At 47.4% G+C, this 25,610-nt stretch overlaps 10 protein-coding genes across 10 annotated transcripts; 6 read left to right on the forward strand and 4 right to left on the reverse strand.

The window, feature by feature from the left end:
- Window positions 1-373: 373 nt before the first annotated feature.
- On the forward strand, window positions 374-1,539 carry BT62DRAFT_730797 (uncharacterized protein). Its single transcript, XM_043182052.1, has 5 exons — window positions 374-442; window positions 500-538; window positions 596-624; window positions 676-780; window positions 842-1,539. Exons 1-5 carry the CDS (start codon window positions 434-436, stop codon window positions 1,293-1,295), a joined length of 636 nt encoding a protein of 211 aa, XP_043042354.1. The 5' UTR covers window positions 374-433; the 3' UTR covers window positions 1,296-1,539.
- Window positions 1,388-2,322, forward strand: BT62DRAFT_1003579 (uncharacterized protein; the record flags this gene model as incomplete). Its single annotated transcript, XM_043176955.1, has 4 exons — window positions 1,388-1,540; window positions 1,907-2,053; window positions 2,096-2,111; window positions 2,174-2,322. 4 exons carry the CDS (start codon window positions 1,388-1,390, stop codon window positions 2,320-2,322), a joined length of 465 nt encoding a protein of 154 aa, XP_043042355.1.
- Window positions 2,323-2,430: 108 nt separating this feature from the next.
- Window positions 2,431-5,660, forward strand: BT62DRAFT_979707 (oligopeptide transporter; the record flags this gene model as incomplete). The annotated part of the gene is made up of 18 exons (XM_043189460.1): window positions 2,431-2,667; window positions 2,723-2,905; window positions 2,968-3,042; window positions 3,093-3,160; window positions 3,215-3,278; window positions 3,326-3,353; window positions 3,407-3,662; window positions 3,710-3,738; window positions 3,792-3,862; window positions 3,922-4,095; window positions 4,143-4,314; window positions 4,377-4,459; window positions 4,516-4,626; window positions 4,676-4,802; window positions 4,935-5,152; window positions 5,206-5,265; window positions 5,323-5,541; window positions 5,598-5,660. 18 exons carry the CDS (start codon window positions 2,431-2,433, stop codon window positions 5,658-5,660), a joined length of 2,238 nt encoding a protein of 745 aa, XP_043042356.1.
- A 652-nt stretch (window positions 5,661-6,312) lies between these two features.
- On the forward strand, window positions 6,313-8,414 carry BT62DRAFT_1003581 (uncharacterized protein; the record flags this gene model as incomplete). The annotated part of the gene is made up of 10 exons (XM_043176956.1): window positions 6,313-6,344; window positions 6,390-6,473; window positions 6,534-6,628; window positions 6,700-6,767; window positions 6,826-6,985; window positions 7,063-7,134; window positions 7,181-7,320; window positions 7,387-7,746; window positions 7,864-7,990; window positions 8,044-8,414. 10 exons carry the CDS (start codon window positions 6,313-6,315, stop codon window positions 8,412-8,414), a joined length of 1,509 nt encoding a protein of 502 aa, XP_043042357.1.
- A 205-nt stretch (window positions 8,415-8,619) lies between these two features.
- On the reverse strand, window positions 8,620-10,246 carry BT62DRAFT_946565 (uncharacterized protein). Its single transcript, XM_043187983.1, has 5 exons — window positions 10,014-10,246; window positions 9,681-9,965; window positions 9,595-9,632; window positions 9,193-9,535; window positions 8,620-9,140 (listed from the first exon to the last, which is right to left on the reverse strand). The coding sequence occupies exons 1-5, from the start codon at window positions 10,206-10,208 to the stop codon at window positions 8,811-8,813; spliced, it is 1,191 nt and encodes a 396-aa protein (XP_043042358.1). The 5' UTR covers window positions 10,209-10,246; the 3' UTR covers window positions 8,620-8,810.
- Window positions 10,247-11,132: 886 nt separating this feature from the next.
- Window positions 11,133-11,689, forward strand: BT62DRAFT_731165 (uncharacterized protein). The gene is made up of 3 exons (XM_043182054.1): window positions 11,133-11,154; window positions 11,210-11,387; window positions 11,439-11,689. Exons 2-3 carry the CDS (start codon window positions 11,334-11,336, stop codon window positions 11,610-11,612), a joined length of 228 nt encoding a protein of 75 aa, XP_043042359.1. The 5' UTR covers window positions 11,133-11,154; window positions 11,210-11,333; the 3' UTR covers window positions 11,613-11,689.
- Window positions 11,530-12,801, forward strand: BT62DRAFT_731117 (kinase-like protein). The gene is made up of 5 exons (XM_043182053.1): window positions 11,530-11,600; window positions 11,654-11,987; window positions 12,042-12,116; window positions 12,167-12,376; window positions 12,427-12,801. The coding sequence occupies exons 2-5, from the start codon at window positions 11,823-11,825 to the stop codon at window positions 12,637-12,639; spliced, it is 663 nt and encodes a 220-aa protein (XP_043042360.1). The 5' UTR covers window positions 11,530-11,600; window positions 11,654-11,822; the 3' UTR covers window positions 12,640-12,801.
- A 3,044-nt stretch (window positions 12,802-15,845) lies between these two features.
- On the reverse strand, window positions 15,846-21,411 carry BT62DRAFT_888979 (ABC transporter; the record flags this gene model as incomplete). The annotated part of the gene is made up of 23 exons (XM_043182977.1): window positions 15,846-15,932; window positions 15,991-16,247; window positions 16,304-16,401; window positions 16,455-16,531; window positions 16,583-16,870; window positions 16,924-17,266; window positions 17,318-17,472; window positions 17,583-17,702; window positions 17,764-17,878; window positions 17,929-18,045; window positions 18,094-18,563; window positions 18,611-18,812; window positions 18,866-18,879; window positions 18,938-18,996; window positions 19,044-19,180; window positions 19,294-19,515; window positions 19,564-19,659; window positions 19,721-19,819; window positions 19,872-20,153; window positions 20,207-20,398; window positions 20,450-20,882; window positions 20,930-21,144; window positions 21,206-21,411. The coding sequence occupies 23 exons, from the start codon at window positions 21,409-21,411 to the stop codon at window positions 15,846-15,848; spliced, it is 4,284 nt and encodes a 1,427-aa protein (XP_043042361.1).
- A 189-nt stretch (window positions 21,412-21,600) lies between these two features.
- BT62DRAFT_731197 (uncharacterized protein) lies at window positions 21,601-23,767 on the reverse strand. The gene is made up of 7 exons (XM_043182055.1): window positions 23,555-23,767; window positions 23,333-23,506; window positions 23,106-23,285; window positions 22,824-23,048; window positions 22,366-22,771; window positions 22,288-22,311; window positions 21,601-22,238 (listed from the first exon to the last, which is right to left on the reverse strand). The coding sequence occupies exons 1-7, from the start codon at window positions 23,714-23,716 to the stop codon at window positions 21,775-21,777; spliced, it is 1,635 nt and encodes a 544-aa protein (XP_043042362.1). The 5' UTR covers window positions 23,717-23,767; the 3' UTR covers window positions 21,601-21,774.
- Window positions 23,768-23,936: 169 nt separating this feature from the next.
- On the reverse strand, window positions 23,937-25,445 carry BT62DRAFT_965493 (NAD(P)-binding protein; the record flags this gene model as incomplete). Its single annotated transcript, XM_043188775.1, has 7 exons — window positions 25,232-25,445; window positions 24,981-25,171; window positions 24,836-24,931; window positions 24,637-24,787; window positions 24,394-24,585; window positions 24,134-24,342; window positions 23,937-24,077 (listed from the first exon to the last, which is right to left on the reverse strand). Exons 1-7 carry the CDS (start codon window positions 25,266-25,268, stop codon window positions 23,937-23,939), a joined length of 1,017 nt encoding a protein of 338 aa, XP_043042363.1. The 5' UTR covers window positions 25,269-25,445.
- Between the last annotated feature and the right edge of the window lie 165 nt (window positions 25,446-25,610).

Below are 25,610 nucleotides of genomic sequence, written 5' to 3' on the forward strand. Positions count from 1 at the left end.
TGCTACGCTGCGCTTTAGTAACCGTTATCGTGTGTCCTGCTCTCAACTTTTGGCATGGAACAGTTTCACCTGCGCTTGACAGAGGACCTTGACCATATGGTCCGATAATGCTTCGTCGTATATACTGCGCATCTGACTGTGATCCTGCTGTGCCGCAACGAGAGACAGACGCGTGATGTAATAATAACCCGATCTCAAAAGTTAACTTCATGATACCGATCCGCAGGTAAGATGCGTCGAGCCCTCACAAATCCTCACTATGCATATACGAGGTATGTAGAAAGGTGTAGAAGGCCGAGCGCAGGCGGTGCGCCGGCCTAAGCGGACCGCCGATATATAAGCGGAGTTTGGATGCGTCGTCAGCTCTTGTCATCTTCCACCACCTTCTTCTAGGTTCCTGATCCTTCCACCACGTACCAGATCCGGTATTTATATGTATCCAGTGCGCCCAGTATTGTCAATCCCGTCTTTGACAGTGCACTGACGCGGTTCCTCCCAGCAAATCCTGCATAGAAACATGGGCTCACAAAAGATCCAGGTCTTGCATGACTCGCGTCTTGTTGACGACGGTTTACTTGAACCCATTGACCTTCAGCTAACGGTCTTCGAGACCTTATTACAAGAGTATTTTGCCTACGTGTTAATTGTCGTCGTCACCCATTGACAACCTCCCAGCGATACCCCAGTATCAGGTGTCTCGTCATTACCTATGGCTACACCAAAGGCGGAGAAATTGGAGGTCGATCCTGTTGGGATTGTAGAGGCGGGGGATCATTCCAAGTTCGTTCCCTTCAATTTTTGTACCTCTCCCAGAGGACGTATCTCTAACACCGGATTCTAGCGACGACCAGCACACGCCTTGCCCTCCCGGACCACTCCTTCAGGACTATGATTCTTTTAGTAAAGGGAGTGTCGAGGGTGACTTTGCCTTCTTACCACCTTATTACGAGGACGACGACGAGCATGTATATCCTGAACCCGAGCTTGAAGAAGGCTTGGGTCAGACGGTACCCGATTTTAATTCATCGTTGGCATCCCTTCCTCTCACCGAGGCCGGAGAATGGATTCCGTCGTGGCTTCAGGGTGTGTCACAAGCACAGGGGAGTGACTCCCCTCTTATTTCCTCTCGGCTCGTCGTTGAGCAGGATGTTGCTCATAACACGGGGACGCGCTACAAGCGCAAGCACTCCGTTGCACTGTCCGACGATGCTTCTCAGCGCCGCGTCCCTCTAGGTCCGCTGAGCCTGCCCTCCGTCTCTCAGAGGGCACTACCTAAACATACGCCTCCTGACTGATGGCGGCGACTCGCCTCATCCATTGACCCTCGTTGGCCTGAAACGCCCGCATCCAGCTTATATTGCTGACCGTATTTCTCGTATACAACGTCATGCTCACGGCGGGAACAAGCACCCGTCTTACCATATGCCTTCGGCAGGACAAGGACAGCGTCTTTGATCCGCATTTTTCCTACCATTCCATGGCAATGATACTACTCCGTTTTTCCCTTGTTTCCCCAACAGCGGCTGCACCTATCAGCATCGTTACAGGATAGAGTTGAAGCACATATTTATGCGACTTGGAGAAGTCCTTAGGACATAATCCAACACAGTGACTTCTTTTTCGATCTTCGTTTTCCTTACTGGCCCCACCCCTAGAGTATCCAATGCTTGTATACGTCTAGCTGTAGATACTTCACCCAAAGAGTAGTCGTAGAGATAGTAGACAGGAATGTTACTAGTTTTGATACCAATTCGTTATTATACGTAGTCTGCGCGTAGGGACATGTGTTTTTCATATAATCATGTCGATTACATCCTAGATCTCGAACGTCGAACGCTGTCTTTCTCTCACCTGCTGGATCAAATACTCCCGCGGAGGTTATTGTCTTTGAAAGGATTTCTTTCAGACTCAGCGGTGGCCGTTGGATTTTTCTCTGGATTTGAGTCAGTACAACCACACGGGTCTTGATCTATCCGGATTTAACAATCAACGTCTGGTGCACCTGGAATCAAGTCCCAAGGTCCAGGATCAGTTCCTGCAGTGGAATATCTCGGTATCTTCTGCTTGCCTCTGGACATCTAAAGGAACATTCTAGCAGCACGCGTCAGATGGTCTGTATATTGCGAGGAAATGTTTTGGAATTCGATAATCCCATTGCTCTGCTGCTTCTCAGGCTTCTCAGGCTTTGGTGATGGACGGACGATGGCGTTTCACCAGTCGTTCCCGACATTTAACTTCTCCATATTCAGACATACCAAATCTCTCAAAAGAGCGACCGATGTATCGCCTCCAACGCATCCTCGGATCATTGCGCTACGATGATGTGCAATAGCGATATTGTTCATTGGCCCTCTTCAAGAAATGATAAGAGAGCGGCTAGCGATTAGAAGCCAGTACCACTGGTCTTCCTCTTTTGACGATATTTCAGCCATGGCGAACTCAGCAGACACTGTTCAGGCCAGCGCCGACGAGAAACTATCCATCGCTGCCGACGATCCAGAGTTCGACTATGAAAAATCCCACTTGAATGATGAAGCCATCGTAACTAGCGGGCAAGATGTTTCCCGGTTTGTCGTTGATGTACGAGATGACAGTGACCCTGCTCTTACTTTTCGGTCACTATTCTTGGGCACGGTCATCGCTGGATTGGGCGCTGCCCTTTGTCAGGCAAGTCGTTGCTTATCGTGCGATGAATCTTTGCTGATTTATGTGTGCTGTTTAGATCTATAACTTCAAGCCAGTTCAAATGTCGGTATCGACGGTATTTCTGCTTTTGGTTCTGTATAGCATTGGGTTGGCTTGGGCTACTTTTCTACCTCGGCGCGCGTGGGTAGAAGGTACCAGGTTGCAGAAGCTGGCGCCGGTGCTGGAATTTATTAATCCCGGTTCATTTGGTCTGAAGGAGGTGAGTTTATAGGCTCGTCGAATTTCAGGTCTCGAAATTTTTGGCCTTATTTTCCCCTACAGCATGTTGTGGCTACTCTGATAGCTTCCACTGCGGCTAATGGAAGTACTGCTGTGAACAATTTCGCTGTCCAGCGGGTACGCATATAGTTGACGTCTGTTATTAGATTGCTTAAGATGTTTTGTAGCTGTTCTACGATACAAATGTACAGGCGTTGACGGCTATATTAGCGACATTTTCGACAGCTTCTTTCGGGTGAGTATTATTTCTTCCACTCCATAGAAGTATGCTTATATTCTTCACGAATAGCATGGGCCTTGTTGGCATATTGCGACCGCTTACAGTGTATCCGTCTGAGATGGTATATTGGCAAGTGAGTACAGCGGCTTGTGTATCTTTGCTATTCTTATCGCATACTAGAATCTGCTCACCGTCTCCGTCTTTCAGGGTGAGCCATCTAATCACCCCTATGACCGCATCCCGTTACTAAGCATTTGCCAGCCCTACACTTTGATATTCATGCCAACACAAAGAGAATCAAACTTTTCTGGACGGCCTTCACAGGAATGTTTATTTACGAAGTTATTCCGTCCTACGTGTTTCCGCTCCTCAACGGGTTCAGTATCTTCTGTCTTGCATCTCGGAAAGCATCAGCCGCGACCGTTGATATTTTCACTAATATTTTCGGTGGCGCCAGTAGTAACGAAGGTCTTGGATTGCTTAACCTGTCACTTGATTGGCAATATATTGGATCAACGTACGCACCATCCAGTCGATATAGTCCTTCACTAAAACAATCGGCAGGTATATGTCTCTACCACTTATTCAACAAGGTGCGTTGGCTGTCAGGCTTCCTAAGTACCAAGTTCATTTTGACACGGTGCAGCGAATGCTTGGGTTGGGTACATCATCTGCTACATTGTCATCTCGGCAATCTACTACTCCAACGCTTGGAATGTACGTTCCGTTTTCACTCTCTTCGTATGCAGATGTTTATATGTCTTGGGTCTCAACAGTCAAAATCCTTCCCAATGCTGTCGACCTCCATCTTCTCATCAAACGGGACTGTGTACCAGCAATCTGCCGTCTTCGGTTCCAAATGGACCCTCAATCAAACCGCGCTCGATGAAGTCGGCCTTCCAGCTTTGACTGGTTCAAATGCGTGGGCTAATCTGACCGCCAATCTTGGGGTATGCATTTTAGAGCAGCGACGAATTGTCTGCTGATTCTGCTGTAGATTGGTGGTCTTATTGCTCATGTTCTTTTTTTCTGGGGACCATACGCCCGAGATGCCATCAAGCAATCGCGTAATAAGACACATCCAGATCGGCATTTCCAGGCAATGCAGAAGTACAGTGAAGCGCCCTGGTGGTGGTACGCCATACTCTTGTTGCTTTCATTCTTTGCAGGTAGGTACCTAACTTCAAAGACTTGTATCGGCACATGTGCATCAGCTTTATTGTTCTAATAGGTTTGATCGTGGTACTCAAGGGGCAAACCTCTCTACCATGGTGGTCGTATATCGTAGCCCTAATTCTAGGCGGCTTCATAACGGTGAAGTTCTTAAATGTGACAAAATGATGGTCCTTAGTACTCATTTGCACTATCAGCCATTCTCTACACTTCTCTATGGACGCATGGGAACAAGTGTTGCCACGAACCAGCTCATGAAGATGGTTCCTGGTGCCCTTAACCCCGGGAAACCGGTGGCGAATCTCTACGTATGAATGAAGTAACAAACGGTCCTTTCCTCAATGACGTTCCCTCCAGTTCTCAATGTGGAGTCACGATGTTGTAGCGACATCCATCAACCTAGCAGGTGACTTGAAAATTGGCCAATACACCAAAATCCCTCCCCGCGTCATGTTCCTCACCCAGGTTTGGGGGACGCTTCTTGGTATGATTTTAGTAGTTCTTGACATTCAGTCTGATTGACTCACTCCTCAAACCTTCAGGCGCAATCGTCAATTATGGTAACCACATCTTCGAGTTTGTTTCCACTGTGGTATCCAACTCTTTCACAATTTAGCGGTTATGGTTTCTGTCGTCGACAAACAACGTGAGGTCTTGACGGACCCTACAGGCACAGTGGTGTGGAGTGGCCAGACTCTACAAAGTTTGAACAGTGCTGCGGTGACATGGTCTCACGCTAAGCAGCTATATGGTTGCAGTGGTCCCTATCTCATTGTCCCTTTGGGATTGCCAATCGGGATGGTCCCGACCTTCTTCCAATGGCTTATATGGAAGGTGCGTTTTGCTTCACCCTATCTATAATAGTAGTTTACGCATTCGCGCGACAGCGCTGGCCCATCATTGGGCCGGTCAGGGTTGACATCATTATTCTACCCATTGTATACTATGTGCGTACCGTGTTCTCAGCTACTTCTTTCTCTAACCGCAGTGTCACATACCACCAGTACTCTTCGAAGATGAGCAGCGGTCAGACATCGATGATCACGTCCTGTATCATTGTCGGTCTCGTCTCCCAGTTCTGGTTAAGGAGATATCACCCTGTTTGGTATCGAAAGTATAACTACATTCTGGGTGGCGCATTGGACGGGGGAGCGCAAGTGATGATCTTTATTCTTTCTTTTGCAGTTTTTGGCGCCTCTAATGTGGAGAAACCTTTTCCTACGGTGAGTTGTTTACCGTCAAATAATGTGCCATGAACTAAATAATTCTCTGTTGACAGTGGGCAGGAAACCCGGCCAATGGAAATGCTGACTACTGCAACGGGAACGGAGCATTAGATTGACTCGTGGCATTTGAGTATGCTTCGTGAATCAGAAAGCATATTTCCTCGATACTTAGATACTCATATATTTTCATATACTGGCAATGCTATAACCAACAATTGTAGCAGATCGCCTTGAGGGATTACTTACTCCGCCATTTTAACGAACGTGTTTCACAGTGACTGGAATGCTTACGGGCCACGGTAATACTGCGCTTATTACGATGATAAATGCACTGAGTAAATATCTCCCTTATCTGGCTTGCTACGAAGACGATGTTGAACCAGAAGAGTACTGTAGTGAGAAAAACCGGATCGGACTCCGGAATCTATCTAGATCCTTCCCGGCCCGGCACAAAGGTGCTCGTCTTCCCGCCTAAGTAAGAAGGCAATCCGAGATTTGCAAGACTTTACTCTGAGATTTCGCTGACTTTTATCGCACTGAAATGATGCCTCAGCACGATTCCATAATCCCTGGGCCGAGCTCTGGCCTGCCTCTTAGTCCGGTGACAAACCCGATCTGATGCCTATCAATCGTTTCTCAGATCTGAAATATTCGGGGAGATATGTCAACCCAGGTATGTTTTCTGTCTTTGAAATGCTCTTCTTTATGTAAAGGTCGGGATACTCAGTAAGAGACGATGTGTCGATCTGTCTAGATCTCTACTTTCCAATGTCATCTAACAATGCCAACTCTGGCTTAATGTTCGTAAGTATCACAGCGCTCTCAGTGTTCATATTTTTCACCAGATCCTCAATATCGTTAGGTGACCGAGGCATTATCGGGTCCCATATTTTGACCCAACTGTTAGATGACAGATATTCCGTTCGAGCGTATGTTATATTTATAGCAGATCAAAGGTCCTTTCTGACGGTCGTTATATCTCAGTGTAGCCAGCGGAAAGAAATTGACCTGCTCAACAAAGCTTTGTCTGCCAACTACAGCAGCGACAGATTCGAAGTCGTCGAGGTCGCAGACATCGCTTCCAGTGACACCTCAAAGGTAGGGCAGTTTCAAGTTTATATATACCCACTGTCGTGCTCGCATTTGTTCCATGAGGTATTGTTGGAATCATCCATGCTGCAGCTCCCCTCCCTGGAAGAGTCGACCCAGAGACGGCGTTCAGGGTGAGTCTCCAATCCATGATAATCAATCAGCGATTAATGTGGGCATGATAATCTACAGAGCAGCATCGAAGGATCGCTTCATATTCTACGCGAAGCTGTAAAAGCCAAAGTTCCCAGGATTGTTGCTACAAGCTCTGTAGTAACACATTCTTTCCCTAAAGGCCCTCTCTGTGTCAACGGTAATTTTTCGTCTTTCTTTGATCCGCATTTTACCCATTGTACTGCGCTATAGACTGGAATCATATTAGCAAGGAACAAGCGACAGCTTCAGGATAGCCATTCCAGATCTACGTAGCCCAGAAGAAATATGCAGACCTGGCGGTCGTTGAATTCGCGGAGAAACATCCAGAAATAGATGTTACGCTTGGTATGTTCAACTTGTTTCGTTCAACTTACACGGCCTTTCTCCGCAGTTGGACCTCCCTTTAATTACGGGCCCTTCGTCCTGGCCTCGAATACCTCCTTCCTGAGCCCGACCTCAGCGCTCTTTCCACAAACGAGAGCAACTATGCGCTCCTTCGACCTGGAAACACTAGAGTCTCTACCGCCTCAGGTGCTATTGATGTTCATGATGCTGTGAGGGCCCACGTCCTTGCCCTGAAATCCCCACCTTCGACAGAAGTTTGGCGGAAGAGGTTCGTTCGCAATAGTGTCCCCGCACAGGTCTTCATATAGGGACGCTCTCACGATCATCGCGAAAGAGCGCCCTGAGCCCAAGGACCGCCTAAACGATGCCACCCTCGCGCGGGAGTCTTCGTATACGTTCCCTGTGGAATGGCAGAAGATAGATGATGTGCTTGGTTTAAAGCGGATCCGTTCATTCCATGGGACAAGACGGTTTTGCATACCGTTGATAGTCAAAAGACGTACTTGCCCTTTTGTGACTGTCGCGACTCGCATGATAAGTACGCCGGCTGCTCGGCGTATAGGTTCCGATATTTGTATCGGGCGAAGATGCCAAATAATTGGCACTGCTATTGTCAGCAGGCACGCGAGTCAGCCCTCTGTCTTACGTCCATCTTGAAACTTTTTTCTTCATAACGAAATGGTGCGTTTTCGTTCCTTCATGCGATATCCTCGCTGACAAATGTGACAGTCTACGAATTGCAGACGACGCCTCATCCGAGACTTTAAGCGATTGTCGACGGATCCTCCTGGTGGCATCTCCGGGAGCCCATGTCCAGACAACATCATGCTATGGAACGCCGTTATATTTGGCCCAGGTACGTTCTACCTTTTTTTTCACTTTCGCTACTTGGCTCACCCACTAATGCAGGCGAAACGCCCTTTGAAGACGGCACCTTCAAACTCCTGCTCACCTTTGACGAATCCTACCCCAACAAGCCCCCCACCGTCAAGTTCCTCTCACGGATGTTCCACCCGAATGTATATGCGAACGGCGAGCTCTGTCTAGACATCCTTCAGAACCGATGGTCCCCGACTTACGATGTCGCCGCGATCCTGACATCGATACAGAGTCTTCTGCATGACCCGAACCCTAATAGCCCAGCCAATGCGGAGGCAGCACAGCTATATAGGGAAAATATGAAAGAATATGTGAGACGAGTAAAGGCTACAGTGGAGGAGAGCTGGCTTGATCCGGAAGAGAAGACGGCGATGGAGGGTCAGGAGAGTACATCGGCATAGTTTGAGATAGCGGTGTATACAATGACATTTTTCTTCCCATCTACTATTACATACATCCTGTGATATACACTACCTTTTTTATGCCATACCATTCGCGACTTTGCCGTGTATTCATATCTTCTCCTACTCGGAAACCTTTACGAAGAAGGTACCAGTTCGTTGCTTTGTACGCTTCTGATAGTGCTGATATGTCAATTTAGTCACCGTAAAACTGAACAATGCGTTTGCATCTAAGAGTTTTCTTGTGTAGATGTGGCTCCCCGGTGTGCAGCGTACATACTATTCTTGGCGTAAAGGTCGCATTCCTAATATATTTTCAAGGTGCTAGGTACAGGGTACCGTTATAAGACTCACTAAGTCGTCGTTACAGTGCGGCCATGGTCAAGAATCCGCTATTTAGATCGTTCCGTATTCAATAAAGACAGCCAGTCGTGCCGGTGTCAATGCGTAAAAAGTACGAAGTGATGGGTCGATGGTGGTATCAGTTGGAAACGGAGCAGAAGGTAAAGGGGGAACATGACATAGGATGTACTTTAGCTGTCTTAACCTTTGACAGACCATGTCCTTTTTCGAACATCCTGGCTGGCGCAACTGCCACATAGTCCGTCGGTTGCATAACTCTGCGAAGCGCTGGACGACTTCTCCAATGGTAGGGCGTAAGTTAGGATCCCACAAGATCATATCATCAGCAAGAGAATTTAAGAACTGTAGAGGACGAAATTTGCCCTATGTACCAGTAAAGTCAGTAAAATTCATTAACTGGAGTACGGTCACTGACCACAGAAAAGGTTCTCTTCAGCATACTACCCAAATAATATACATCTGTCGGGAAAGGATTACAATCGTCGACCCAAGGAGGGTTGACAGTAATAATTGAATGTTCTGGTGGATGCTTGTCACCGCCGCTAATTGGAGGTTCCATTGGCGGTCCGTTGGAAGGATCGTAACGTCGCGATAGGCCAAAGTCAATGAGGTAATGCCGTGGCCAACACTGGGTTCGAGTAATGTGTTTCGCCGGTCTCAGGCTAGAGTGGTCGGGAACTAGCCATGGGCTGACAGGACTAAATCCCTCGGGATACAATTCACTTGGATCCAGCATGATGTTCATCAAGGTACAGTCACTGAGAATAGATATGAATAATGAATATCATCATAGATATTTGACGTGAATGCGCCATACCGATGAGCGACAAAATGCTTGTGCATGAATTCTACTCCCTGCAGGAAATATTACATGAAGTGGGGCGTAACCACAAAGTGACAGACCTCGAATATCTGACGGAAACATTCTATAAACTCTCCGACAGTGTCAAAAGCGGGGCTATCAAACCGACGCAGTCGCGGCATTACAATGATTTCAAAATCTTCATCCAGCGGCGACTGGAGTACGTCGTAGATTGGAACGCAGTGATTCTTTGGATCGCCAGCTAATGGAGTAGATGATAGAAACCTGCCTATCGATACTTCGTGGGGGTGTCTTGACTTGGAGATGCGCTTGAGGGTGAGCAACCGTCCATCAGACGCGCGTTTTGCGTCCATTATGCAGTAGCGCTGTTACTACAATGAATTGAGTTTGTGCTAAGAAAATTTGTTCATTACCGGGTGTGGCGCGTATTCCTCGCTACGTATCATATCCCATCTTGTCTTCCATGGCGGCGGCTTCCATCCTGGTTCGTACTTGGGTCGCAAATTGTACCCGGCTTCAGCAAGAAATGGCTGATGAAAGGTCCAAAAGATCTCTCCTTTCGTAGGAGGCCGAGGATCAAATTCTTGGGGCAACAGGTCCCACCACATTGAAGGTAAAGAAAGCTGTAGTGAAGTTGCATCAAAAGGTGGAACGTGTATATGTCATGTGCATCGCGAGCTCGGCAATTTCCCATCATCAACTCTATCGATATGCCTTGCATCCGGCACGCGCTTCATCGACATGGATCTATATAGTACGTGGTCTCTGCTTCCTTTTCTCTTCAATCTTTGAGCCATGGTCAAGAAGAACATTAGCATTAAAAGTAAGTGGAATGAAGGACTAGCACATCAGCGACTATCGCAAGGTGTGTTCCTCGCCAACTCGGAGGCCTGGCGTCCAGAGGAGAGAGAGGAGGTGAAAGACAGCTATTGGATGTACGTTACAAAACTTGATGTTGGAAAATTACAAATTTATTCGCTCTTCAGCTCGGTCGACCGTAGAAATGATGCTGAGGCCATGATGAAAGAGCCATTTAAGCTCAGCCACTGGCTACGTCCATCTCGAAGACACCACATCGCGAATCAGTTTCTTCAGAACATGGAACATACGTATTCTCTTATTACGGTATGCACCGATTCCCTTACCTTTATTGAACCAATAAGAAAGATGCCATTTCATTTAGATATCCTCTGCAGATGCCCAAAGGCGCGGTTTATTACCACGTAAGATTTTTCCTTTCAAAGATCAGCATTATAAACCTTTTGCAGCTTCTCCTGGGGACGATGCCGGGAATCTAGAGTATGTTTAATGCATATCGCCATTGTCTCTCTTTCTAACTGTTTTTAGGCTGAAGAGGCCGAGGCGTCGCATTGAGTAGGCCATCTGCCGAGTGTCAGCAATATCCATCACTTACATCTGACTCCACACCCAGCATCAAGGAAATTGTAATGTGTCTATTATATTCAGGCACCCTTGGTTTCTGACCACGTATCTCCAGGAGCACAGCGAGCGCCAATGTGGCATATTATTGAAGTCGGGAGATGTAAACCCAATGTACGTCCGTACTGGCGTTCCTACGTGGCATGTTGAGCATATATCTTTGATACAGTGAAGTGATTCATGCCGCTGCTTCAGTGACAGATTGGAACGACCTACAACTACACTCCACAGCCAACGTCTTGATTGCACAAATCCGTTCACTTCTCCGTTCCAGCCAATCACCCTGGGAGAAAATGAATCTTGTGCCCCCTTCAGTAGCCAAACGGGTCATTGATACGCTTCAATGGGTATGTGCTAATCATCGGATATCTTCGATGTGACCTGAATAAAGTGTGAAGGAGGTGGATTACGCATCAGAAATCGACAACTACCGTAGATGCTGTATCAGTTGTCTTCAAGCATTGAGCAGGATTTATGCAATCATCCCGACAACTTGCTACCTTGCCAAAGAAGCAATTACGAAAGATGGCGACCATCCAATTTGTGGCAGCGCATCCTGCGTGAGCATCTAAGGTTTTTGCATCACCGACATACTGAAATTATTGTCGAATAGGATATTTGGAGAGGTAACCTTGAGCTAGAGCGCCTGCCCGTGTGTTTGAAAGTACTCAGGTATTTTCCTGAGAAAGACGATCGCGACTCATCCTTCAAGGTGAATATAGATATGAGAATATTGACCGACTTTGATCTGGTGTCTATCACAGAACTATCTTAAAGAAGTTATGGTGTGGAGGCAGTTGCGCCATCCGTATATTTTGCCGCTCTTAGGTGTCAACGAGGACCTTTTCGCACCCAGATTTTGCCTGATCTCCCCTTGGATGCGTCAAGGTAACATTATCGAGTATCTGCATAAAAATCCTCAGGACTCACACAAACGACCGAAATTTGTATGTCCTCAATGTCGAGTCTGCAGGCTGTATTTATGACTTACCCGTTTTCAGGTCGTCGAGATTGCAGATGCGATACAGTGGCTTCATGGTCTTCAACCGCCGGTGGTTCATGCAGACATAAAAGGGGTATGGAACACTTTCTTTACATCCTCTACAGTGAAAGCTCATCCTTCCAGGCCAACATTTTAATCAGCAATGACATACAATGCTATCTGGCTGATTTTGGACTCTCCTTTGTCGTTGAGACCCACAATCCCCGAAGTTCTTCCTCGCTGAAGCGAGGAACGGTGCATTGGCTGGCTCCAGAATACCTGGATACTTCCTTACGCACTGAGGCGTACATTACTTCTCGAGATATGTATGCCTTTGGATGCACCATCGTTGAAGTGAGCGACCATACTCTGTCTATTAGACGTGTGGCTGATATTTTCATGAGATCTATACCGGAAAACCTCCCTTTTCTTATCTCCTGCTTGATTCGGCCGTCATATATGAGGTCTTAGTGAAGCGGAATGAACCGCCCCGTCCTGGAACTGATATTTTTCCCTCTGATGATTTGTGGTCCTTAGTACTCAGGTGTCTTTCATACAATCCCGCGGATCGTCCTGGGGCAGTCGTTCTATTCGAGGCTTTGAAATCAATGCTGTAACTAGTGACCTTGCTAGCACAGAGCAGGACCACCTTGACTTGTCGCAGAGAGCCAATGCTTCTATTCTATGTCTTTCCTGAGTATTGTAATAGATCTTTGAACATGCTTGTATAAAATCATGGAGACCTGACTAATATGTCAACCACGACTACTCCTTCGTTCATTTCTCCTGCAAGCACCGAGCAAGACTATCACTAGTATGCTCATACCGCCGCTCCTGCGGCTGATGACTCGCCTTTAGTCCTAGGCTTCGCCACCTGTTCTGTTCCTTGTCTTCTTTTTGGCTCTACCTCTCCGCTCTTTCGCAAGCCCAAGGCCAAACCAATGTTGCTGAAAGACTCGAGCTCAATGTTCACGCCAACCATCTACAACCATTCTGCTTACAAGTCGTCCATAGCTTCACAGCCACCCGTCTATACATCCATCCCGCCGTCGCTCTCATGTTTGGTACCCAAGCGCTCGCCCTACCCAAAGTACTACGTATCCATGATACGATACCCTCCCGCTTCTCATTCTATTTTCTTGCAAAGTCCTCGGAAAGCACCAAGGTTTACTGTACCAGCCTTAACTGTAACAGAGCATTATGCATACATAGCACAAAAAGAGACACGTTGAGGACCTAAGTGGTTATGGTTGCCGTCGATCGAAGAACCACTTTCCAGGGAACCGATGTGTTTTTTGGGAACAACGGGGTGAATTTTTTATAGCACCAAGAGCGCAAAAATTATTCATCAGCCAAGCGTTTACAACAACATCAGAAGTGGAATGTCTTTTTCAACACTTGTATTGTATTAAGGATGAGTAGAGGAAATTACCGGAGGCACATGTGAAATGCCTGGTGTCCGCATATGACGCGAACATCTAAATCGACTCGCATGTTACGTACGCGTTCAGCGAGGACATACATAATGAATAAATGCAACACATATCGAAGGCTCCGATTCTGTAGTGCACTAACTATACATGGTGGTGTGAGTTAGGACACGGACACGTGATAAGCGCATCAAATTTTTTCGTAATTCTTGCCGAATTCAATTCCCCGACCCTCCTACCAAAATTCAATCGGCCAGCATCCATACCTTTGCTGCTGAAGAAACTATGTCTAATAAGCAGTCCAGAAGTGGTCACCCGACGCCGAGATTTTGGGGGGGGAATGTGGCCAAACACTGGCAACAAGCAGTAAAACGGTATATAAAATGGAAATATTGATGTGGCGACTCAGCGGATAACAACGCACCATAAGTAAATGAGGTCAAAGACATGGTGTTGTCGGAGAATACAACGGAGAATCGTCACCAAAGTATACACAGAGTTTTTTGTAATGTTCTTCGTGTATATGTGTATTCTGTACATAAAAGGTGCAAGTTGCAACGAACGTCACGTTCATAAATACCTGCAGGGAGCTAGGTACAATGGCGTATCGTTATAAAAGTCATAAAACACCTAAATGTTCCTGCACGGTGATCGACCATGAAAAGAACGAAACCACAGCACGCACCTGTATATTCAAATGCAGTCCGACGGTTGCATAACTCTGCGAAGCATTGGATGACTTTTCCAATTGTAGGTCACAGGTTTAGATCGTATTGGATCATATCGTCAGTGAGAGAAGATAAGAACTGCAGAGGAGGGAATTTGTCCTATGTACCAGCAAGGTCAGTAGAACTCTATGATTCTCTGAAGTAAGGTTACTGACCACGGAAACCTTTCTCTGTAGCATACTACCCAAATAATGTACATGTTGGAGGATATCCGTACGTTTCATCTTATCTTACTTTTTGATCACTCGCTCTATTTGCCTTATATATACTTACACCTCCTGTCGTTTCCCGATCACCTATATAGTCCAGCCGTTCCTATCTATATGCCTCAGTCGCTTCACCCACGTTGTGCCCGACTGAGATACTCACATATATTCTTCTGTCAATAGTACATCTGTTGGGAAGGGGTTGCAATCATCGACCCAAGGAGGGTTGACGGTAATAATTGAATGTTCTGGTCGATATTTATCGCCGCCGCGGAGTGGAGGTTCCATCCATTGGAAGGATCATACCGACACGAAAGACCAAAGTCTATAAGATAATACCGTGGCCAACATCCAGTTCCAGTGATATGCTTCGCCTTTCTCAAGTTCGAATAGTGGAGAGCCAACCTCGGGGTGACAGCATTGAACCCTTCAGGATATAATGATGGGTATTCTTCAAGCTTCCAGTCAGAGGCTCATTATCCTTCAGACAAATAATATGTGCAAGGCACTAGTCTATTTACGTCCGGTCTAACCTCATCTTTCTTGCTTGATTTTGAGCTGACTCTCTGCTCAGGGCCATGAGAAGCAGAAATGGTTTATTTAAATAATTTAGGCCGTCTTTTATTTCGTAGAAGATCCTGACCAATATTTCGATATCAAGCTGGGCCAAACATCGCCAGTTGGTCTTGAACTCTAACCGCGGCCACTCCCTAGCTCATTTCTCACGCAAGTTCCCGAGCGCGCCATCACTAGTACGCTCATCCCACCTTCCCGCCCGCCGTTCTCACCGCCGACTTGCCTTTAGTCCTAGGCTTCGCCGTCGTGTTCGTTCTGTTCTTCGTCTTTCTCTGGTTCTACCTCTCTCCGCTCTTTCGCAAGCCCAAGTCGAAACCAACGGCTCTAAAAGACTCGAGCTCGTTGTTAACGCCATCCATCTATGACCGTTCTGCTAACGAGTCGCCCATAGTCTTGCCGCCGTCCATCTACACGTTTAGCCCACAGTCGCTCCCATGTTCGCCACCTAAGCGCTCGCTCTGCTCAAAGTACGACATACCCACGATAAAATACTCACCTGCTCCGCGTTCTGTCTTCTTGCAGCAAAGTCGCGACGAACACATCCCTTCTAGAGCTTCGGTGTATAACAATGGATATCCCGTAGGGTTGGACATCAGTTTGCACTTTCCCCGTGCGCTCTGGATTGTAATGTTCTGTATTTTTCGTGTTTTTCGTCTACTTATGTGGAAATACTGTTGAATACTGCTGTCCATCTTTTCCTGACCCCAATATAGGTACGTGCTCGTGTTACAGACTCGCTTAAAGATGGAATCGATTCAAAACTAGGCATTACTTGTATATTCATTACTTCGTAATAATAAGCGACAGCACACAACAAGTCCGTGTGCAGTGTCTGAGCATAGAATGTCATGGTCAGAAAACGACAGCAAAAAGGCATAAATCATCAACGTTGTTTCCGTTGTAAGAAAGACGGAACGAGGCTACCCGAGCGTATGCGGAAGAAGTACGTCAGTACGTATACCATCACGATCTATGCCACCCACCCATCAATCAATCACGTCACGAAGCAGCCTTTTTGAACCACTCACATTAAAAACAATGAACCCCACAAAGACACCCATATCGCGCCAGTGGTTATCATATTTGATATTGAAATTAGACTCGAGGTAAGCTTCTGAAGTACGGAAAGGGCAGAAGGAGCATGCTGATGTGGCGGAAGGATCGAGGAGGTAACCGCCTGCATAGCTGATAAAGAGGTCCATGTATTCGCTGCATGTTCGGCCCTCCGGTGGCACGACGGTGACGTATTCGAGTGAGGAGCAGGTTAGAAGGGAGTCGCCTGCGGCTGTGGAAGAGTACTGGGTAAGGAGAAGAGAGAAGAACGGGGATGGGGTGACGCACCATATCCAATTATCCCTTCAAGGAGGTAGGTAAACGGAGAGAGGCGGTACATCCACTTCCACCAGCCCAGGAGGGCGTGTGGTTGGAGGACTCCGTTGCTAAAAGAGGGAATTAGATTTCTCTGGTTTCTGGGAGGATATGCCAGGCTTACAATATGATTACGAAAGAAACGAACGGCGAGAAAAGGACTGTGGCGATCTCTGCTCTAGGCGCCATAGCTGCGATGGCCTACATCGATTTGATCAGCGTACAAAAGGCAGGCTTTTCTCGCAAACGAACCTGGCTAAACGTCGATGTGTACAAAGGGTACAGAACTCCAAGCATCAAATAGGTGTATCCGGCGCGGGAAGTCTCAAATCCAACAGTCCAATACCAGGTGCAGAATAATAGACTGGAGGCGATAATGCCCCACGGAACCTCCGCGAGTATCTGTGCGGTGACCAGCGCGCCCCAGTTGTACATCCTACTCGGACGTTCCCGGATCTCATACACGCTTCGCATGTTAGCGAATTGCACTTGTATCTGGCCGCCCATCGGAACACAAAGTACAGTAGGGATGAACACCGCCTGAAGTACGTCAAAGTCATGGATATAACAGAAGCGGGGGAGGCGGAACGCACGAAAATCTTATTCAACGTTCCCTGCTGACTATCCGCTGAGTGGTAAAACGTCACACCGATAAAGAGTCCCCCGATAGCATTGAGAACCATCTTGGACATGATGTACGTCGGGTCCCGCCAGAAAGCAATGGTGTTTCGGTGGAGAAGAACATGCATTTGGTATAGCCACGACGTCGGCGTATACGCTGCTTGCACAGGCGGGTGAGTTCGGCCCGTCGTGTGAATATCAGCAATCTCCCGCTGCACCTCCTGGAACTCACACGACTCTCGCCAGACTGTGTGCCAATCCTGCGTGCTCTTGGCTGTGGCACCAGCGCCAATGACGTCGAGCATGAACTCCGCACTGGAGATATTTATGAGACACATTGCGGAAGGGAACTTGAAGAGAACCTACGGGTTTTCGTCCGGAAGACATGGACGCGATCCGTGCGTCTCGAAGTAGCGGATGACGGTAGAAGAGTGTGGGCCGAGGTCACCAAAATAGACGGTTTGTCCGCCCTGTTGGAGAAGGAGGAGCCGGTCAAAGACTTGGAATAGTTCGGCCGAAGGCTATGATTGGAACTTAGAATCTTATACTCGATAATTGATATTGAATTAACCTGATGTATTCTGTATGTATCGGGTGAGTAATTAAAGCGAAGTATGCGGCGACTATGTACGTACGTGCAGAGAATTGCTTGTCCGCTATCAGCCAGCTGCCGTAGGAAGTACATGATGGCCCAAGCACTTTGTGAGTCAAGGCCGGACGTCGGCTCGTCTAAGAAGAGCAGCAGTGCAGGCTGAGAGGAGCATTAATCCGGATTAATTGCAGGGGGGAAACACCCAAGGCGTGATTCTTACCTTTGCGGCAAGCTCAACGCCGATCGTTGTACGCTTTCGATGTTCAATACTAAGTGAACCGACGCAAGCATCGGCATAGGCTTCTAATCCACACATCTTCAAGCATTCTTCAACGCTGTAAACCGGTGAAACGCCAGAATAACAGTCCGCAAGAGGAAAACTCACTAGGCCTCCTTTTCAGCTAATGGGACACTCGGTGGCTGCCGAAGCTTCGCAGAAAACAACAATGCCTCCCGAACGGTGGCTGATGGAACATGAGTGTCCAATTGTTGACAGTACCCGCTATACAACACGCATCAGAACGGTCCAAAGGGTACAGATCAGACTGACGTTTGTGCTTGGAAATCTGGAGGCAATGTCTGTCCGTTGACAAACCTATCGCCGGCCACAACACCAGTCGTGACTCTCTCTGCGAGAACATTGAGTAGCGTAGTTTTACCGGCGCCAGATTCTCCCATGAGGGCGGTTACTTTCCCAGGTACCACATAGCCTGATACATCATCGAGGAGACGTCTGTCCTCCTCATTAGATATGGGAACCGTGTACTGGAGATGTTGCCATGAGAAAATCGGTCGGTGGACAGTTGGTCGTTTCGCCTTCTCGCTCGTAATGTTGTCGTCAAGAGGTGCTGATTGGGATATTGCCTTTTCTTCGTCGTGGTCAGAAGTTGGTAGTAAGATTTTGGTGCCTGGTTTGAAAAGAACGACGGAAGTCTCGCCCTCAGACCTTGTGTTATACTCGGTCAGAATAAAGAGAGCGATACAGTATGCCACTTCAAAAGCTATGAGAATAAGCAGATTCTGTAGATGATGTCAATTTGCATAGGAGTCGATAAAAATATATGCACCGTCCAGATGTCCGAATATTCGTAGTCATATGAGAGTTTCAAGAATCGTGACCCCGACACATATGCTTTTCCTGGTTCAGATCCGACGATAGTGCAGACCTGGTTTTCCAGAGGCGCTTGGTCGTACACAGATCCTCGCGGTATGATTTGAGAACAGGCTCCATCAATTGTGTGGAACTCGTTGCTCATAATGGCGTCGAATCTGATGGACTTGTGTCAGCTTCCTTCTAGAAACAGAACGGCATAACAACGGACCCATATTTCAGAGGCTAGCAGAGGGAGGCTCTAATCAATACATCGCATGCATTAATCTCGGGAGAGACGTACATTGACGTATGCGATCCATTTGAAAGCACTGATCATGGATGGCTTAGGAACAGTGTAACCTGGACACGAATTAGAGAAAGAAGATCAAGGTAAAAAAACACTCTACCAGTGTATAATCCAAGGGCTAAAATAGATATACCTGCCAGGCTTTGAGCAGGAGCACTGGCTTTACAAGCAGCCGAAATTGCCCTGAACCACGCCTTCATCGCTAAAGATGTAACGAAAATAAAGAGGAAGAATGTACTACGAAGGCTCGTAAGCGACGCAAACATTAAGATCATCTTTGGACTCACAAAAATTGCGCCTGACGACAATGTAGACAGGTAGTCAATAAATCACGCGGGTGGGATACTAACGGAAGCCATACCACTGATTGTTGAAGTCGAACCATAAAATAGACAACGACGCCAAAAACTATGCTGGTCACAAATGTTAAAGGTATATCGACCAACGTTGAAGCAATAGCCTCGACAAAGGGGTGATACAAAGCCGCCTTTTTGTGTCTTTCGACAATAGGACGCTGAGAAAATAACGAGGGGATCTCGGCCATTGACGTCAAGGCCGAAAATAACAGAACGCTTGGAAGGTCAGGACGATGATCTCTTGAGAATAAGAAACGTACATACAAGAAAAGAACACCACCCCTGGAATAAAAAGCCTCCGTAGTTTCCGGACTGTTCATGAAAACAGAGCCAATGATGATACCTATTATAACGTAGGTCCTGTTTGTGAAGGTGCGTCCATGAAGAACGAAAGCATTAGAACCGACAGGAAAACACTAACGAGAAGGTCAACCCTATGGCTAACATATCACCATGCATAATCTGCATCTTTCGGAGCATTACAACCCGAGCCTGCATTGCGATACTGACCGTGTAAGGACTGAGACGAAAATGTATTAGCAAGACGCATCGAGATGAGGAAACGTCAGTACCTTTTCTTCCTGCTCGCAGCCGCGTGTTCAGCTCGAACACTCTCTTTAAACATTGAAGATTTCTCCTCAGCTTCAGACTCTCCTTCGTATGATGCCATGTCCGCCCGATTTTCCTGCCCCAGCTGAGACTGCTTGAATTGCCTAGCAAACTCCTCAGCACTACGAGCGATAGACAGGACATCGGATCTCGGAATGCGTGCCATTGGATCAGTCACTGCCGCAAGGAAGTCTGCAGTGGTTTGCCGATTTACAGGAGTGTATCCTAAGTCGATAAAATATTGTCTGCAAATTATGTCAGGGACCAATCTTTGGTTATGAAAGAACAAGTCACCAACCTCGCTGCACACGCCGGCCCGAAATACGCCATTTTACCTTCGTATATGACGCACACTTTATCGAATAACCGATATAGCGGCTCGCCAGCTTGATAAATTGAAACGATCGTCGTAAGACGCATCATATCCGTTGCAATTCTCAGTGCCCGTACAAATTCCAATGCTGTGGAAGAATCCAGGCCGCGCGTGGAGCTATAAGATAGTCAATAACCATAGGATGAAAACCCGAAAGCCACGACGTACTTATCCCACAGGCCAATACAACTCCTCGTCGCAAGCGCCTCGCAGATAGATACACGCTTCTTCTCTCCACCGCTCACACCACGAATCGAGGCATTTCCGATGGGAGTCTTCCTCGCATGTCGAAGACCGAACACCGTACACAGAATGTCTGTAACCAGTTCACTGTAGTCGTCTTCCGATGTGGCCAAGCCCATGCGGCCACGGGGCGATCGTGTCTTCGCAGCAAAAGAGATGGTCTGCTCAACAGTAAGAGTAGGAAAGTGGATATCGTCCTCCGGACAATACTGAACATCACCGCGGTAGTGCTTCTCGAGCTCTTCCGGAGAGATTGAATCATACCGAACATCGCCTTCTACAGCATGATATTCTCCTCGTTGATTGGCAAGCGTTTTGAGCAAGGTAGAACATCCCGATCCTGGACGACCCAATACCACTGTTGTCGCTCAGCTGAAGTACGGCACAAATGGATTTTGAACTTACACAGCATTTCCCCAGGACGCACCACCCCTTCAAAGCCGCTGATAATATCACGAATAGGTGGATGTCTGATCCTTTGGATGACGTCGAGAATACTCCTCGGATCCAAAGCTGTTCCAAGCGTAGGCTGATGTGAAGACGATGCGCCCATCCCAACGACCCGGAGATTCCTAAATACGACGCCCAGCTCACGAGCTTTGACCTGAGCATCATCGCGTCTAAGAACGACACCAGAGGTTTAACCCATCTACAAGCGACACCAGTAAAAGTATCACACACCGCTTAATGAATTCCCCCAGTGTCCTCTGAAAGTCAAAGTCTTCTGCATTTCCTATGGTAGACGACGAGGCACTGTCATCTCCCGCGTTGGAACACTTTGAGAACGTCCGTCGCAAGTCTTGCGTGCCATCCGGGTCGAAATGCCCTACGTCGACGCGGACGGTCGTAGCTCCTGAGTCGCGATGCGTTGAAGACAGCCGAGTCATGCTGGTATCATCCATGGCAAGAAGCCTGCAGACCTTCCTTCCATCGAGTCAGAATATAACTCCTGGAGCGGTCCTGAGCATAATTAGAATAGTCTGAGCTTTCGTCGAGATCTGCCTTGTAATCTTTAGCACATCACGAGGGAAGCCCAAGTGCAGGTAGTAGAGAGGCCAAAGCTCTGATGATTGTGTGCGGACAAGCGTGGAACCAAGGTCAGACAACTCGGATTGAAGGTTGCATGTAGGTCAAAGCTGTAGCGTAGCGACATATGCCACTGCCAATTATGGAGAGATTTAGGTTCAGTCATGTGTTGTTGGACGAAGATAAATCCATTTGGTAGCATTAACACCGAAAGGCTACTGTACTTACCAAGTGGGCTCGGGATCCGGTGCACGGTCAAGACAGACACTGAGTTCAAAGTCCCCGACTCTCTTCGCCCACCGATAGATCTTAACCTTGGTCTGCCCCATCAGAACTTCGCGAATAGCCATCGGGTACGCTTGTGGATTATCGACTTCGATCGCATGGGCTCGAAAACTGCGCTGCCTGTCATATATCAACAACGAAGGAGGAACAATAGCATCCTCCGAAATCGCAAGCCCAGGCAATCGAGTCAACGGCTTCTGAATCTTGATTAAGAAAGGTTTATCTCCGTGAACGTTCGAAGGAGGCGCATCGTCATCTGGGGTGACAGTCGTGGGGTTCATTCTTCCTTGGTTATTCACATATGATGTGTAGAGTTTCTTCCCGTTAATGTCCTTCATTGCTGTGACGAAATGGAACTGGATCCAGTTTCCTCCTTTCAAGGACCGACAGAAGTTCTTGTGATCTGCAGTGAACCGTCAGCTAGAATAATTAACGTGTCTTGAGTCTCGCACCTTTCCAATGGGCTTTCTGGCAGGCTAACGGCGGCGCATCAATAATCAATCACAGATGTGTGACTCTGTGAGACTCACTTGGACCGCAGTAAGATACAGACTGACATTGAGAACACCGACTTGTGGTCTTCTCGCCACAGACCTCACAGCCAAGATTGCTGCTTAATTTCCCGATAGTTATCTGATCAAGGGGCCCGAGAGGGAGGAGGAAAGACGTCTTGAAAGTTCTCTCATAGCGCTCTTTGTGTGGCATATATTCGGACACTAAGCGTTGTGAATTTTGAAAAAGCAGCTTGCGCAAGAGAGCCTGTTCCTCCGGCGTGCAAGTAATTTGGGGAAGCCCGGGTGGCCCTCCATTACGTCCTTTTGAGATGACAGTCTGGACGAAATCAATGGTGGTGTTAATGGGTGTACTGATGCTAGCTGTTTCGTAGATCAAAGAAATGAGTGGCGTCGTGTCATTGAGCTTGTATATGTCCAAAACCTATGATCCCCGAGTTGAGAAATGGAACTAGCGAAAGAATCACATCACGTACACGAATACAAATAACTTCATTATGATCTTTGTCTTGCAGTACGTTGATGTCCATGCCTGTTTCGAGATTGCGACACAAATGCCTCAGAGTTTGCCTGGCATCAAGGAAAGCAGAGCTGTACAAGGCGAAGGGGTCTGGGAGGCCTCGTGTCCTTGCATTGAAGTTCTTCACCGCCTCGGCCATGCTCGTTCGTTGCATAGCATCAAATGCTGATTTGGGTTGATTCTATCAAATTACCGTCTATAAACGGTGATAAGGGTACATTTGACAAAATCGGCTCACCTCCCACCGCGGGAGCTTAGAGGGGTTGATGGGGAATTTCCCCAGAGTTGATATCTCCTGGGCAGCACTCAAGGCACTGGCGAGTTTCTTCTCGAGCGCGTCATCGGGTAATTTCAAAGTCGGAGGCAGGTCGATACCCATCGACTTCAACAGCCCCAAAATCTGACTCCGATCCTCGACCTATTTCCATTAATAAACGTTCTTTAGGATAGCTACTTCCGACATACCTTGCCTTTATCTTTCTTCTTGGACTGCGCAACGATAATTTTGATCCAGTCGAAGCAATCTGGACAGTCAATAGTATCGTGTATTTTGCACTTGTAGAATGTATAACCGTCAGCATCCTTTTCGCCACTCTTGACTGCGCCAAGCGCGAAGACGTCGCTAATAGGTTTTCGATTCTAGATAACATATAAATGATCAAGTCAAGGAAACAGATGGACACTTACTTCATCCGTAACCAATCTCTTTGCAGCACCACTGATCCCTTCCATGCGACTCTCTGCGATCATGTTGTTGCACATGCGATGGTCGCAGTAGCACTTGTTACATAGCTCATTGCCGTGCTCCATGCAGAACATGAGCCGGTTAAGAACAAAACCGTCGCTCATTCTGGCTAGAAAGTTGAAGATAAGTAAGAGAGAGTGGAGGAACAATAGAGACTGTCTGAACTTACGTAAACGCTACGCGTGACGTCATGGAAAAATTACCATATTTCAAAATATTTCTTTTATACAGATCGTGGCAGAGTAAGAGATGCAATCTAGTCCATTACGTGTGATATACGGTTACAGTAGAACATATTACAGCATTCACGATGCTCTTTTAAATCTATGCAGGAGGCAAGAACGATACAATCTCAGCCTTAAGGCTAGCGACCATCTTGTCCTTCCCATCGACCGGTTTCCATCCAAGAGCCCGAGAACGATCAGCCCTAACCCGGGCATTAGTTCCAAGGAATGGCCAGAGCGGCTACAGACGAACAGAAATTAGTGAATATCTACCGGCCTAAAGGAAGAAAGGCTTACCCCGAAGAACGCCTTTTTCTCTTCCTCAGTGTACGAGCTCGGCTCAGGGTTGGTGCCAATTTCAAGGTCCACCAACGCCTTGGAGATCTCTGTAGCGACTTCCCGCATGGTATGCTCGTCATTCTCGAGGAAGTAGTATCCCTCCGCACCATGTGCGGTATCAGGTTTTTTCACGACAGTTTCGAATAAAAGAACGTAAAAGTTGACGGCTTGAGGCCAAGGTCAATAAGGGAAGAAAAACATGATATACTCATACTCACTATCGGACAGAGAAACGTTATGCCAAACATTCACACCTTCGCCAATCATACCACCCTGCTTCCGATACAGGCTGGTCTTGACGATCGCAGGGAACTGTACGGAATGAATGTTCTGGACGCCCAGGTCTGCCACGACACCAGTAGCGAGGCCGTACACGGTAGGTGGCAGAACAAGGTAGGAACGTATGTACCCTGGATCAATCAAATTAGAGGACGTAATTCAAAATGGATATGCGAGCGTACCTTGCTTATCTGCCTCCAATATCAAGAGATCCGTCTTTCTGTGGATAGCCTCCTCGGGGATGCTCGCGAGACGGTCGAGGTCGAGGTCAGAGAATACAGGGTAGTTGCTGTGCAAACCCAGCGCATTGTCTTGAATGACACCAGTTCCAGACTAAAGATATGTCAAGCCAGATAGACATACGACGGCCAGAAAACCTACGGTGTGAATCAGAGCAGGCACGGATCCGTCGAATTCGTGTTTCTTCTTCATTCCATCGAGGATAGCCTTTGCGGCTACGTGATCATCTGCATCGACCTATGCATGGAATAAACAACGTTCCGCTTCCAGCGATGAGCAAGCTTACAAATGTAAGCACGACATCTGCTTTCGATGCAGCATCGGTGAGCACGTCGACATCCTTGTAGCTTCCAATGACAGTGTGGACTCCAAGCGTCCTGAGCTTCTCAGCTTTGTCCTCTGACCGTGCTAGGGCGGTTATCGTAGCAGGATCAACGATAGTGAGGAACTTGGAGAGGAAGGAACCTCCGAGGTATCCTTCATACAACAAGTATCAGTAGCGAGCCCACAGGAAAAGATGAAGAGAACCCAGCGCACCTGTAGCACCAGTGATGAAGATCTTGGGGGACGACATAGCAGCGAAATCTGACTATCCTTGCTCATCGGCAGTTCCTTATATACGGTAGATTTCTCCTCGGAGTCCGCTCACAAAAATTAAGTCCGTTCCGGAAAGAGGGAAATTCGCATGATTGTCGAGTGATTGGATGTTATAATTGTATTGTTATTGTTCTGGGTGTCATGTCAATCTGGCCGACTCGGGGTAGCGGTCCGTATTTGGGCATCCGCGCGGTCCAGTCATCGTAATTTTTGCTACGCTATCTATTCCACGGGCTTGCAGTGACGAGTTAATGGCGTCATGCTCAACCTTACCAAAGCTGGAATAGAATTAGTCAGCCTGAGGATCACTATTTAATTC

This window comes from Guyanagaster necrorhizus (assembly GCF_019112545.1).
Source record: "Guyanagaster necrorhizus MCA 3950 unplaced genomic scaffold BT62scaffold_7, whole genome shotgun sequence".
Classification (NCBI taxonomy): Eukaryota; Fungi; Basidiomycota; class Agaricomycetes; order Agaricales; family Physalacriaceae; genus Guyanagaster; species Guyanagaster necrorhizus.